The sequence below is a fragment of the Mustelus asterias genome, chromosome 6, assembly GCF_964213995.1.
Source record: "Mustelus asterias chromosome 6, sMusAst1.hap1.1, whole genome shotgun sequence".
NCBI classification, from domain to species: Eukaryota; Metazoa; Chordata; class Chondrichthyes; order Carcharhiniformes; family Triakidae; genus Mustelus; species Mustelus asterias.
The window spans coordinates 114800735-114815894 of record NC_135806.1 but is presented as its reverse complement, the minus strand read 5'-3'; the positions used below and the strand labels follow the sequence as shown (position 1 = coordinate 114815894).

At 40.1% G+C, this 15160-nt stretch overlaps 1 protein-coding gene across 1 annotated transcript in view; it reads left to right on the top strand.

Moving 5' to 3' along the window:
• LOC144495095 (homer protein homolog 1-like) overlaps positions 1–15160 on the top strand; it is a 92133-nt gene that overhangs the window by 20316 nt on the left and 56657 nt on the right. Inside the window, exon 2 of the mRNA XM_078214978.1 lies at positions 13686–13842. Within this exon, the coding sequence (XP_078071104.1) occupies positions 13686–13842 (157 nt within the window). The remainder of the gene's footprint in view (positions 1–13685; positions 13843–15160) is intronic.

The window sequence follows — 15160 nt, the reverse complement described above, 5'->3', positions numbered from 1 at the left end:
TAAAGGAAAATTTGGCCAAAGCTTAAATTTACTTTTAAGGTTTGTCATAGTGGCTACTGAATTCAAATTTTGATATTGCATCATTTGACTTCGAGTCCTATCAGAAAAATTGAGTTAGCTGATCTCCCATATGTAGTGAAGAGGCGGGGAGGGGGGGGGGGTGCTGCAGTTGGCTTCAGTTCCAGGAATAGGAAAGCGGAAGACCAATCCAGTAATTCCTGCTGCACAGTAAATGTGAATGTTGGGTGAGAACCTGATTGAGCTTGGCTGTTGTTTTGTTAACTCGTGTGGATGATGATGATGTCACTTGATACTTGGATGGGGAATTTAGCAGGACAGTGGGGTTTGACTCACGGCTTGTGGTGAAAAGTAAGAACACTGACTTTGTGATCCAACTGGCCCACTCCCATAGTGTAACATTTGAATTAGTCCTGATTCACAAATGGAGAAAGACATTTTGGACAAGTTACTGGATGGCAGCTGGAGTAAACATCATCTGACAAGGAAAGAACATTCTAGGATACAAAATTGGCTTGATGACAGATGCCAGAGGTGGTTGTCGAGGATTGTTTTTTCTAACTGGAGGCCTGTGACCAGCGGTGTGCCTCAGGGATCGGTGCTGGGTCCACTGTTATTTGTCATTTATATTAATGATTTGGATGAGAATATAGGAGGCATGGTTAGTAAGTTTACCAATGCCACCAAGAAGGTTATCTAGGATTGCAACGGGATCTTGATCAATTGGATCAGTGGGCTGACGAATGACAGATGAAGTTCAATTTAGACATGAGGTGATGCATTTTGGTAGATCGAACCAGGGCAGGACTTGCTCAGCTAATGGTAGGGCGTTGGAGAGAGTTACAGAACAGAGATCTAGGGGTATATGTTCATAGCTCCTTGAAAGTGGAGTCACAGGTGGACAGAGTGGTGAAGAAGGCATTTGGCCTGCTTGATTTCATTGGTCAGAACATTGAATACAGGAGTTGGAATGTCTTGAAGTTGTACAAGACGTTGGTAAGGCCACACTTGGAATACTGTGCAACTCTGGTCACCCTATTATAGAAAGGATATTATTAAACTAGAAAGAGTGCAGAAAAGATTTACTAGGATGCTACTGGGACTGAATGGATTGAGTTATAAGGAGAGGCTGAATAGACTGGGACTTTTTTCTCTGGAGGCTTAGGGGTGGTCTTGGAGGTCTATAAAATAATGAGGGGCATAGATCAGCTAGATGGTCTTATCTTTTCCCAAAGATGGAGTCTAAAACTAGAGGGCATAGGTTTATGGGGAGAAATACAGAAGGGTTCAGAGGGGCAATTTTTTCTCACGGGGTGGTGAATGTCTGGAACAAGCTGCCAGAGGTAATAGTCGAGGCAGGTATAATTTTGTCTTTCAAAAAACATTTAGTTACATGGGTAAGATGGGCCAAACGTGGGCAATTGGGACTAAATGGTTTTAAAACTGGGCAGCATGGACAAAGAACAGAGAAAATTACAGCACAGGAACAGGTCTTTCGGCCCGCCAAGCCCACACTGACCATGCTACCCGACTTAACTAAAATCCCCAACCCTTGTGGGACCATATCCCTCCATTCCCATCCTATTCATGTATTTGTCAAGACGCCCCTTAAAGGTCACTCTAGTATCTGCTTCCACTACCTACCCCGGCAGCAAGTTCCAAGCACTTTTTAAAAAAATCCTCATACATCTCCTTTAAACCTTGCCCGTCGCACCTTGAACCTATGCCCCCTAGTAATTGACTCTTCCACCCTGGGAAAAAGCTTCTGACTATCCACTCTGTCCATGCCTCATAATCTTGTAGACTTCTATCAGGTCGCCCCTCAACCTCTGTCGTTCCAGTGAGAACAAACCAAGTTTCTCCAACCTCTCCTCATAGCTAATGCTCTCCATACCAGGCAACAAGCTGACAAATCTTTTCTGTACTCTCTCCAAAGCCTCCGCATCCTTCTGGTAGTGTGGCAACCAGAATTGAACACTCTATTCCAAGTGTGGCCTAACTAAGGTTCTATAAAGCTGCAACATAACTTGCCAATTTTTAAACTCCGTGCCCTGGCCGATGAAGGCAAGCATGCCGTATGCCTTCTTGACTACCTTCTCCACCTGCGTTGCCACTTTGTGACCTGTGTACCTATACATCCAGATCCCTCGGCCTAACAATACTCTTGAGGGTTCTGCCATTTACTGTATATTTCCTATCTATTAGACCTTCCCAAACGCATTACCTCATTTGTCTGGGTTAAACTCCATCTGCCATCTCTCTGCCCAAGTGTCCAACTAATCTATATCCTCCTGTATCCTCTGGTCCTCATCACTATCTGCAAATCCACCAACCTTTGTATCGTCAGCAAACTTGCTAATCAAACTAGTTACATTTTCTTCCAAATCATTTAAGCAAAGTTCTCAGCACTGATCCCTGAGGAACGCCACTTGTCACAGCCCTCCATTCAGAAATGCACCCTTCCACTGCTACCCTCTGTCTTCTTTGATCAAGCCAGTTCTGTATCCACCATGCCAGCTCATCTCTGATCCCATGTGACTTCATCTTCTGCACCAGTGTACCATGAGGGACCTTGTCAAAGGCCTTACTGAAGTCCATGTAGACAACATCCACTGCCCTACCCTCATCAATCATCTTTGTCACTTCCTCGCAAAACTCGATCAAGTTCGTGAGACACAACCTCCCCTTCACAAAACCCCGTTGCCTCTCGCTGATACGTCCACTTATTTCCAAGTGGGAATAAATCCTGTCTCAAAGAATTCTCTCCAATAATTTCCCTACCACTGATGTAAGACTCACTGGCCTGTAATTACCTGGATTATTCTTGCTACCCTTCTTAAACAAAGGAACAACATTGGCTATTCTCCAATCCTCTCGGACCTCCCCTGTAGCCAGTGAGGATACAAAGATTTCTCAAGGCCCCAGCAATTTCTTCCCTTGCCTCTCTCAGTATTGTGGGGTATATCCCATCAGGTCCTGGGGACTTGACTACCTTAATGTTTCTCAAGAACCCCAATACCACCTCCTTTTTGATCTCAACCTGACTCAAACTGGAGCCATGAACAAGCTGGGCTGAAGGACCTGTTTCCATGCTGTAAACATCTGACTATGATGTTGGATCTTGTTGTGGCCAAATAAGGCATGGTTTAATTTCCCCTCAACTTTTTGGTTGCATCTCTGCTTTGCTCTTTGTTTTCTTGGTGCAGATCAGCTGCAGCTTCTTTTGGGTGGAGGGAAAGGAGATGATAGGACCAAGTTGATTCAGTTGCTGATGCTCATGCATCCTTCCTAACAAGTATAAAGTCGGTTTGGTGGAGCCACAGAGGTCAGTCATTGTGCACTCCCAGCCCCTACTCCCTAAGCCAAAAATAGCACGGGAGATTTCCAAGTATGAAAAGCCAACACATTTAGTGATTTCTTAAATAAAAAAAATAAACTGTAACTAAGACAAATGGAGTAATGAAAGCTTCAACTTGCTTGATTTGATTCCAGTCAAATACAGCCTTGAGCGTTATATGATTGCTATTGTGCATATTTTTAGAAGCAAAGGTAATCCTCCTTTCTAATTAATTCTTTTTAGTAAAATCAAATGTGAACTTTACAGCTTGCTTATCCCAAGTTATATTTGGATTTTGATCATACACTGGAAGGCTATAACTAACAACAGTTAAATAAAATAATTTGACTTGCCTCATCCAGGCCCTCTTTTTGGAAGTTCCAATAGCTTTTATTTAATGCCCTCTTCCTTCTGTCTGAATATGAAATCTGTCATTCCGCCCTGACTTCTTTAACAGGTAGTCATGATGTGGAGATGCTGGCGTAGGACTGGGGTGAACACAGTAAGAGTTTTAACAACACCAGGTTAAAGTCCAACAGGTTTATTTGGTAGCAAATACCATTAGCTTTCGGAGCGCTGCTCCTTCGTCAGATGAAGTGGAAATCTGCTCTCAAACAGGGCACACTTTTGTGAGTCAAAATCTAGAAACATGTAACTATCCTAGATTATGTGGTCAAAAAAGTGGATCTGCCATTCATCTTGGAGTCTTTCATTAACTTGATGTCTTTCATGATCTTGGGATATCAAGCCTGTCGTAGCCAGGTATAGTCACTGTTGTAATATAGGAAATGAGCATTTTTACTGACTGAGAAAGAGAATGGCATATGGAAATTTTGAAAGAACCCATTTCAGTTGCCAGTACGATGGAGCAGTAATGTTCTAGGCTTCTTTCTGAGCAGAAACCAAGGAACTCTGCTTACAGCACAACAGTTAATGTTCAGATTAAAAATGATGTAATCAGTGACCAGTCTCGAGTGTGTTTTGCTGAACAAAATGTATATGTATGCTGTTGGAGAACCTGAAGTTAGGGCAGCGTCTCTCAGTAGCAATATTTCAACTGTTATTTATCTGTCCAGTTTTCATGTTATTTCCAAGACATTGTATCACTTCTCGATTTGCATATTGTAGATAATATTCAACTTAAAACTATCTAAATCTTCAAAAATACAATCTGTCCAGAATTTACACTCCTGTGGAAAAACTTGACCGTTAAGATACTTGTGTACTTGCATTGTATTCAGTTGCAGCTTATAGACGTATAACGTGTTCTATGAATATATTGGCGAATTGTCCTTTTTATTGCATTTCAAACTTTTCACCTGCTTGCTGGGTCAACTTGTTAGAACTCCCTCCCTAACAGCACCCTAAATGGGTGTACCTGCACAACATGGTCTGCAGCGGATTAAGGTTGGGCAGTAAATCCTGGCTTAGCTCGAGGTACCAACATCATAGAGTCATAGAGATTTACAGCTTGGAAACAGGCCCTTCAGCCCAATTTGTCCATGCTGCCCTTTTTATTAAAACCCCAAAACTAATCCCATTTGGCCCATATCCCTCTATACCCATTGTACCCATGTAACTTTCTAAATGCTTTTTAAAAGCTGAAATTGTACCCACCTCTACTACTACCTCTGGCAGCTTGTTCCAGACACTCACCACCCTCTGTGAAAAAATTGCCCCTCTGGACGCTTCTGTATCTCTCCCCTCTCATCTCAAACATATGCCCTCTAGTTTTAGACTCCCCTAGATATTGACTATCGAGCTGATCTGTGCCCCTCATTATTTTATAGACCTCTAAGATCACCTCTCAGCCTCCTATGCTCCAGAGAAAAAGTCCCAGTCTATCCAGCCTCTCCTTATAACTCACTCCATCAAGTTCAGGTAGCATCCTAGTAAATCTTTTCTGCACTCTTTCTAGTTTAATAATATCCTTTCTGTAATAGGGTGACCAGAATTGCACTCAGTATTCCAAGTGTGGCCTTACCAATGTCTTGTACAACTTCAACAAGACGTCCCAACTCCTGTATTCAATGTTCTGACCAATGAAACCAAGCATGCCGAATGCTGCCTTCACCACTCTGTCCACCTGTGACTCCACTTTCAAGGAGCTATGAACATGTACCCCTAGATCTCTTTTTTTCTGTAACTCTCCCCAACGCCCTACCATTAACTGAGTAAGTCCTGCCCTGGTTCAATCTACTAAAATGCTTCACCTCGCATTTGTCTAAATTAAACTCCCATCTGCCATGAAATGAAGAAATATTATTGTAATTCTTGACCAATTACATTCTATCTTCCTTTTGAGACAAAAAAAGACCATGCACAACACAATCCATTGCTAATGAGCAAATTAGCAGTAAACCTGAAAGAAGATGTACACCGTGAGTTGCAGATCTCAGCAGCTTGTTGGTTTGTGCCACTTACTACTTGTCTTAACAAATCTCTCCTGGAGCTGCAACAGTTTTTTAAATAACTTGCTGCACTTGCACGTTAATTGCCCATTAAACTTTGAGGCTGGTAAATAACCACAAGTGTCCCATTAATTAACTGATTGGTATTACATAAGCAATCTCCCCAGTCCAAAGATGGAACAACTTGAATTAGTGTTTCATTCTGGCATGTAGTCAATTGTTTTTGGAGATTAAAATTCTGAATTTAAAAAAAAACATTTCTCTCTCTCTGATCCAATCTTTCTTTCTTATTCTGTACTTAATTTGACTCCAATTTTCCCTCATTCTTCATCAAAGAGTGGGGTGAAAGGTTATCGGGGGTAGTGGGAATGTGGAATTGAGGTTAAAATCACATCGGCCATGATCTTACTGACTGCTGGAGCAGGCTTGAGATCAAGTGGTCTACTCTTTTGAATTTCTGTGTTCATGTTCCTGTTTCTTTGTCACGATGTGGAGATGCCAGCGTTGGACTGGGGTGAACACAGTAAGAGTTTTAACAACACCAGGTTTATTTGGTAGCAAATAAACCAGGTCTTAAAGATACAGACTGTGAGTGGAGGGAGCATTAAGCACAGGTTAAAGAGATGTGTATTGTCTCCAGACAGGACAACCAGTGAGATTCTGCAAGTCCAGAAGGCAAGCTGTGGGGGTTACTGATAGTGTGACATAAACCCAACATCCTGGTGTTGATCCTAAACCGGGATTGCAGAATCTTACTGGCTGTCCTGTCTGGAGACAATACACATCTCTCTTTAACCTGTGCTTAATGCTCCCTCCACTCACATTGTCTGTATCTTTAAGACCTGGTTGGCTTTAGAGACTTGCATTCTAATCAGTATTCTGTAACTTGATTTTGTCTCTGTGCCCTGTTTGAGAGCAGATTTCCACTCCATCTGACCAAGGAGCAGTGCTCCAAAAGCTAATGGTATTTGCTACCAAATAAACCTGTTGGACTTTAACCTGGTGTTGTTAAAACTCTCACTGTCTTTATATCATATCAGCTCGTACCTGCAGCAAGTTGTGGCACAAAATTGTATTCAAGTCAGTGTGCAGGAAAATTTCTAATGGTGCATCCCATAAGATGCCCTGGTCTGACAAGATTTAATCCATTAACTTTCAGCATTTATGGTCTCATGACTCTTGTTTACCACTGGGTAGTTCAGTCCTAATTGTATCCTGTGGGCTGCCCTTGGAAAGGCAGACAGTCATTCTGTTGGAGCATTCTTCTTGCATTTCCTTTATGCTGTAAAAGTTAGTATTTGGATCCAATTCTCATTGTTTGAGGACCATGTTTTACTTATTAAAATGCTGACTCTGGGGGACAAAGTGATTACAAAATTGACAGGAAAACTAGATGGCATTCAAAATACACTGTGCAGCACTAGCAAGGATCTAGCAACAGATAGCTTTAAGTTATGTAATCAAATCCTCTAGCAGTTAGATACATACCATGTGTGGGAGTTCATCTTAACAACAACTTCAATGGGGATTCCACATTCAGCAGAAAACATCTAAAGCAAACCGGGTTCTTGGATTTCTGACATAGGATTTTTGACATTGCAACAGAAATATCAGATTAGCAAACAGTTGTGTGGAGTGACCATACAAATAAGATTAAACAATCAAAAAATTTGCTGCACAAATTAGTATGAGAAATATACCAGTATCACAAGATTTGAAATGGGAATCACTGCAGGAAAGAATCATAGAATCCTACAGTGCAGAAGGAGGCCATTCGGCCCATTGAGTCTGCACCGACCACAATCCTACCCAGGCCCTATCCCTGTAACCCCATACATTTACCCCAGCTAGTCTCCCTGACACAAAGGGGCAATTTAGCATGACCAATCCACCTCACCCACACATCTTTGGACTGGGAGGAAACCCATGTAGTTCACGGAGAATGTCTGTGCGGAGTTTGCTCAGTGACCCAAGCTGGGAACCGAACTCTGGTCCCTGGCGCTGTGAGGCAGCAATGCTTGCCATTGTGCTGCCCCAAAATATGGAGTTACTCAGTACTGGAAAAGAACTGAGGGGGGGGGGTAGGGTTGGCAGGTCCAGCAGCACCTATGGAGAGCGATACAGTTAACATGTAAAGTCCATAATGACTGTTCATATTGTACTCAAATGTTAACCCCACAGATGATGCCAGACCTGCTGAGTTTTCCAGCATTTTGTTTTTTTGGATCTCCAGCATCTGCAGTATTTTGCTTCCATGAAATATGGAAAGGGCTGGCGGGTATTATCTGCTGCCCTCTGGCAATGACAAAACACGCAATGCGGAATCTTCCTGAAGTTCACGCCGGCAGGATTTTCTGGTCCCTGTTACAGTGAACATGAGACTTGGCTGAGCACCAAATTTCTTGTCCTGCAGTGGGGCATGAATGGCCAGTAAAATTGCGCCTATGGTCATCTTTGCAAGACCATGTATCAACAATCTTTCCTAATGACTATCCCACAACAGAACAAGCCGCCAAAGGAAGTAGTTACAGCCCTGTCACTTAATCTTCAAATCTATCTTTATTTCCATTTATAAGTTTTTAAAAATTTTATTATCAGGCCTACATCTCAGCGGGTCATTCCTTGTTCTGCTCTCCATATATATTTGGACAGAATATGGATATTAGTATACGATATCAACACAGCAGGGAAAAAAGGTAACAATCTCTCAAAGGTCCTAAAGACTTTTAAGTTGAAGCTTAAAAAAGAACTCTGTATACCATTGATTCTTAACTTTCTCATGCCAGTAAACAATTTTTGGTTATATTTTTCTCTCCATTTGGGACAGAGAAAGCAGCTTTTCCTTTGCATTTTGTTATTCATCATCCTAATAAGAGCGTGCAAATTAAATTTCCTTGTATCAAGTGCCGGGTGCAATTTTAATAAGGTAGATAGGTTGGATAGGTCAAGGTCCCAGACTGCATTTTATCATGGGATGAGAGAGCAAAAAAATTAGCTTATTCTCTTCACCCACCCCATTGCAATTAACTATCAATAGTGCTTTGCACCTTGTAATTTGTACTGTAGTCATTTAAAATGCTAATCTTAATTTTATTGCCTGGTTTAAGTGTTGCAATTACTGCAGTTGTCAATTAATATGCAAATTTTATGTAGAAATTCTGTGGCTGCTTGTGCTATTTGCAACTTTACAAAGCCTTATTTGTTATGTAGTATTGCAGAGGCTAGGTTAACCCAGGTTCAGCATTAGCTGTCTGCTCACCTATGTCTTGTCAACCAAAGCTGTCAATTTGGTTAATCCCATTTGTCCTTCCATCGCATACACATTTGGTTACTGTGACTGTTGCCTTGCTCATTTTGATTGGGCATCTTTTGTTTTTTCAAATGTTTTCCTTTTGAAAACAATATATTAATATCTGGATTTAAAGGCCAAAAGTTGCTTAAACCAAGATTTGTATTCCTTGTTAATTTAGCAGGAGTTATTGTGACTGTTGAATGGAAGAAATAGCAAATCGTGAGATTCCTACTTTAGGTACAAAATACAACAAAGCTATTGTGTACAAGCACGCAGTTTGCATCTAATCAATGTTAACTGCCATCCATATCCCTTAAAATGAGGGTGCTATTATCAGCAACATTAAAACTGAAGGGTTCAATTATTGGAATCCAAAATCATCTTTATTGATCATTCTAACTCTTTGGCATATAGAGAATTATAATCTTTTTACAACATGCACTCCATCTGCCAGTGGAGTGCTCTCCATATGTTGGATTGCTGGCTGATGTGGGTTGTTAGAAAGATCTTACAGGATGTGTTATTATTGCATCAAATATATACAGTGGAGCCCCATTATAACACAATGGTTGGGGTCCATAAAAGTGGGGTTGTGCTAAATTTGCCAATTAGTAGGAAAAGGGTCCAATGACACCATCACGTTATATGCAAATTCGCATTAAATCGGGGCTCCACTGTTATTCTTTGGGTCTTCAATTAATCCTGCAGTTTAAAACACTTTTTTTTTGCATTTTTGTTTCTATCTTTGTTTCCCTTTTGTCCTCCTGCCCGGCCACCCCCCTCCAAAATCATTTGCTTTTGCTTTTTTTTTTCTTGGTAGTCCCTGCAGCTAAATGATTATTAAATAGTAGACGCACCATCCCTGACTTTTAAATTGAACATTTTCTCTTGTAGAGCTTCAAAACCTTGCTTGTGCTGTTGCATTTTCATGTTGAAATATTTGTATTTAATGAAGTCCACTTCAAGCATCAAGCAGTTCAGCTCCACTGTGACGGTAATCTTTAGAATTCCCACTTGCTGAAATGGAATTGGAAGATGCTGTTGAAGTGTGAACATCAAAATAAACTAATTGAAAGATAAGTAGCTTTATAAACTTTTTACATGAAGCTGGAATTGCATCTAATTGGAAGAGGGTACAGGAAAGTAGGATCGCTAACTTATCATGCTCCACATGTGTTTAAAACCACATGTTTAAAGATTTTTCTGGGGTTTTTTAATGAATTGATTTTCCCCCTCATCCAGACTTGCTTCTGTGAGCTCTTTCAGAAGCTTTGATTGCAATTCATTGAAATCATGTAGGATGCATTAGTTTAATTGTTCAACATCTGATGTTGGCTGCTTGCTTCCATTCCTGATGTTTGTTTTTGTGAGCAAGCTGATAACTTCGACCAATGATTTTTATGCATCCAGGGCAAGTTGAGCCTCTTAACTTGTAGCAAGTGTGTTAAAATGTATTATTTATTTAAATGCCAGCTGTAATTTTCACCATGAAATGAATAGGGAAAGGCAAGTAGAACTTTTATTTTGAAATAGACTGTGGCTAAGTGATTATAATGCCTTCAGGTTTTAGTTCTTTAATATCCTTAAAATGGATCTTAAAAATGCTGAATCAAAGTTTTAAAAATTTATCAATGTTGAACGATGCATTGTATATAATGGTGGCGTGTGACAACTTAACCGGAATGTTTTCTGAGGGGTAAAAAAGCTGTGGATACATAAAGTAGACCGTTTGGCCCCTTGAGCCTCCTCTACCACTTGATTAGATTGTGGCTGATCTGATCGTTGTCTCAACTCTTGGGTTCCTGTTTACCCCCCTATAACCTTTGACTCCCTTGTTAATCAATAGTCTCTCTAATTCAGTCCTAAAAATATACAATGACCCTGCCTCCACTGCTCTCTGTGGAAAAAGAATTCCACGACCAATGAATCTTTCAGAGAAAATTCTGATCTCCATTTACTACTTTTAAAACTATTTCTCCCAGTTTTAGTCACTCCCATAAGGGGAAAAACATCCTCTGCATCCACCCTGTCAAGTCTCTTCTGAATCTTGTATGTTCCAATAAGATCACCTCTCATTCTAAACTCCAATGAAAACCAGGTCAACCTTGCCTCATAAGAAAACCCCTTCATCCCAGGAATCTGTCAAGTGAACCTTCTCTGAACTGCTAATGTAATTATACTCTTCCAGTAAGGAAACCAAAATTGTACACAGTACTCCAGGTGTCGCCTCATGGGAGAGGGGAGATGAGGTAGAGGTAATATCACTGGACTCATAATCCAGAGGTTCAGGTTAATGCTCCGGCTATTGGAAGTTAAATTCAATAAATAAAATCTGGAAATGGTGACTTTAATATAGATTTTTAAACCCCATCTAATGCCCTTTTTTAGGAAGCAAATCTGGCCCACATGTGACTCCTCATCCACGGTAATGTGGTTGACTCTTAACTGCCTTCTGGTTTGCTAGTCCATTTCATTCAGTTCATGGGCAGTTAGGAATGGGTAACAAATGCTGGCCTTGCACCAACGCCCAGATTCCAATAAAGAACAATAAAAAAAGCAATGCCCTGTCCAACTGTAGCTATTTTTATATTCCATTCCTCTTGCAATAAATGCCAAAATTCCATTCGCCTTCCCCAATCACTTGCTGTACCTCCATAGTAACTTTTCATGGTTCATGTACCAGGACACCGAAATCCTTCTGTACCTGAGTTCTGCAATTTCTTTCCAATTAAATAGCATACAGCTTTTCTATTCTCCCTGCCAAAGTGGACATGTTAATATTTCCTCACGTTATACTCCATGTGCAAAATTTTTGCCTATTCGCTTATCCTATATACTTCTTTGCAGACTCTTTATTGTCCTCTTTGCAACCAATTCTACATACCTTTGTCATCAGCAAATTTCACAACCATACATTTGGTCCCTTCATCCAAGTCATTGATATAGATTGTAAATAGTTGAGGCCCAGCAATGATTCTTGTGGCACTCCACTAGTTACAGCTTGCCAACATGAAAAAAAAATCCTCATTAAGCCTATTTTCTGCTGCTAGTATGTTAACCCCTACAGCATGAGCTCTTTTATTTTGAGGTAATCTTTGACAACTTACCAAATGCCATTTGGAAATCCAAGTACAGTACAAGTTCCCCCTTTGTGCTCATTACTTGTTATTTTCTCCAAGAACTCTAATAAATTAGTCAAACATGATTTCCCTTTCACAAAACTGTGACACTGCGTGATTGCATTAAGGTTTTCTCATGCCCTGCTATAACCTCCTCAGCTAACTGTAGTTTCCTGCTTTCTACCTCCTTCCTTTGCTAAATGGAATCTAGGGAATTTTAGAAAATTACAACCAATAAATCTACTATGTCTGTAGCTTCTTTGCAGACCATCAGGTCCTGGGAACTTGTCAACCTTTAGTTAGTTTTCTCAACACATTTTTTTCCCAGTAATTATAATTGTTTTAAGTTTCTCCCCCTCCCTGCCCCCATCCCCATTGACCTCTTGATTTACAATTATTTCTGGGTGTTTTCTGTTTGCCTTCACTGTAGAAGAGATAAATATCTGTTCAACACTGCTGCTATTTCCTCACTTCCTAATATTAATTCCCCATTCTCGCTGTCTAGAGGACCAACACTTTAGTTACTGTTTTCCTTTTTAAATACTTGTAGGAACTCTCTTGCTATTTGTTTTCTCACTAGCTTTCTCTCAATCTAATTTCTGTTTTTTAAGTCATTCAAATAATATCTGCTTTGTTATCCCAGGAATATCAGTCAAGTTTCAAATACACTATTGTGCAGTATTTCCTGTATGTGGTAATTTGATAAACAACAGATACGTTTAATATGTTTTAATTTCTCTGCATTGTCATGGCTGATCATTTCCATATTGCAAGGTTTGGTATAATTTGTAAAGTGTGAAATCAAAATATTGATGATCACCTTTTAGAACTTTTGTGATACAAGTTTGTTGGGCCTCTGTATGGAGTTTCATTCTGGATTCCCAGTAATTACAGCTTTTCTATATCGCTGCCATACATTTGTTACTATTGTATGGCTTTCTGATTAAAGCATTGACATTTGTGTAACAAATTAAGTATAAATGATCTCCTGGACAGTGAACAGATTGTTGGATTTAATTTTGACTTGGCAGATAAATCCCTAAAATGTCACATTGAGAAATTTCATCCAACTGAGGTTTAACTGCCAACCCGTTGCAGGATTTCTAAATGGAAATGCAGAAATGTTTTGGCAGCATTTTGCTATGTCCTAACTGGATTGTTTCCTCTTTGTTCTCTTTTATTCTTCCCTTTATTCCCCAATATGTTGTTTTGGTCAGGAAATATTTTTACATTGTGAAAGCAGAGCATTAGTAAGCATTGACGTTGAAAAACGTTAGCAGACTATACAAATGCAAGGGAAGGAGAGGGATTGCTAGGGTGGATCTGTATATTTAGTAGTCCAGCCTTTGGATTGCACAGTTAGCATTACCTAATTGGGAAAACCATGTGCAATAATTCCTTTACTTCTAAAGGAAACTAAAGTAAGTTGAACTATTGGACTTCTCCATCCCCTGTATGATTGTGCACAAGCAATTTTATGCTCTAATTTTTACTTTCTATCCCCTCAGGGAGCAGCCCATCTTCAGCACGCGAGCCCATGTCTTCCAGATTGACCCTACCACAAAGAAGAACTGGGTTCCCACCAGCAAACATGCTGTGACTGTGTCCTACTTCTATGACAATACACGCAATGTGTACAGGATAATCAGCCTTGATGGGTCAAAGGTGAGAGCTACATGAAAGTACAACACATATGTCTGATTCTTATTTCTGTAGAAACCGACAAGTTACCAATGACTGACTTGAAATCGTGAAGTGATTCCTTCAAGTTTTTAATAAATCTTTACTGTAACAACAAACTAAAAGTGATCTCAACTAAACATTACTTAGTGGCACCTAATACTTTAAACTACAGAAAATGTATCCCTCCGTGTTTAACATGACACTGCAATTCTGTGGAGAGTGTACTCTGAAGTTAATGCAGTCTTTTCAGGAAATGGTCCAAAGTCACTTGCAGCTTTCAACGGTTCACTTCTCCCCATTTTGCCATGTTGTAACATCCAGTGTCCTTCAAAAACTGTCTCGCTCAGTCTTCCAGCAAGTTCTGAACCAACTCCAGCAGCACAGCTTGCCCGACATTCCTTCCCCAGTCATAATCATACCAGGACAAATCTGAATTTCAGTTATTAATTTCTTGTTGGTTTCCTCAGAGGGTCAGCTACTATTAGCATTCTATCTGATAGATAACACAACAGCCTTTTCCTTAGTATTTGTTGTCTGTCTTTATCCTGGATTCCCCCTCCCCCTCTTCAAAGTGTGCGAGACAAAGTCTGTGATACCAGAAATATCTGCTCTGCCTCCTTTTTATTGGATGTTAAACCTGGTATGTGCATTTCAACCACACTCGACCTAGACTCCTGTCCCCATGGTTATCAGGGCACATAGGCTAGTTTTTGGGAAGAGCTCATAAACTGCTTGGCTCTTCTTTGCTCCATTTTACCTTGAGTTGAAGAAACAACTTAAAAGCTAAACATCTTTACAAAACCTCACATTAGTAACGGTGTTTTTAAAAAAAAAAAACCTGGAGATTCTATTTGATAAAATATTAAATTTGAGTCTGTCTTTACAATTTATCCATCCAAGACCTGGAATCATCCTGGTCATTTCTCTTTTCACTGCCCCCATGTTCTGAGATGAAACCTTTTTGCAATGTCATGCCCTCCTGTATCCGTCCCAGTATGTGATTGGCCGTGATGGTAACTGACTCTCAATATCAAAATATTGCCAAAGTATAATTGTTTCTAATACTCTGCATTTTTGACTTCTAACAATGGAGGTCACAAAACAGGACTATTTCATGTTTTGAGGGATTGCTTTACGTTTCTAGTTATGTCTTCCTTGACACTTTTTTTGGGTCACCTAGAGCAAACCAAGCAGATTCAAAGATTTTAATTTGCAGCAATGCTTTTCACAGCTACATTTTTGTTTTGAGTTTCCTCTGAGTTGATTCATTTGAATTATTTTAAAGCTTGTTATTTTGTTG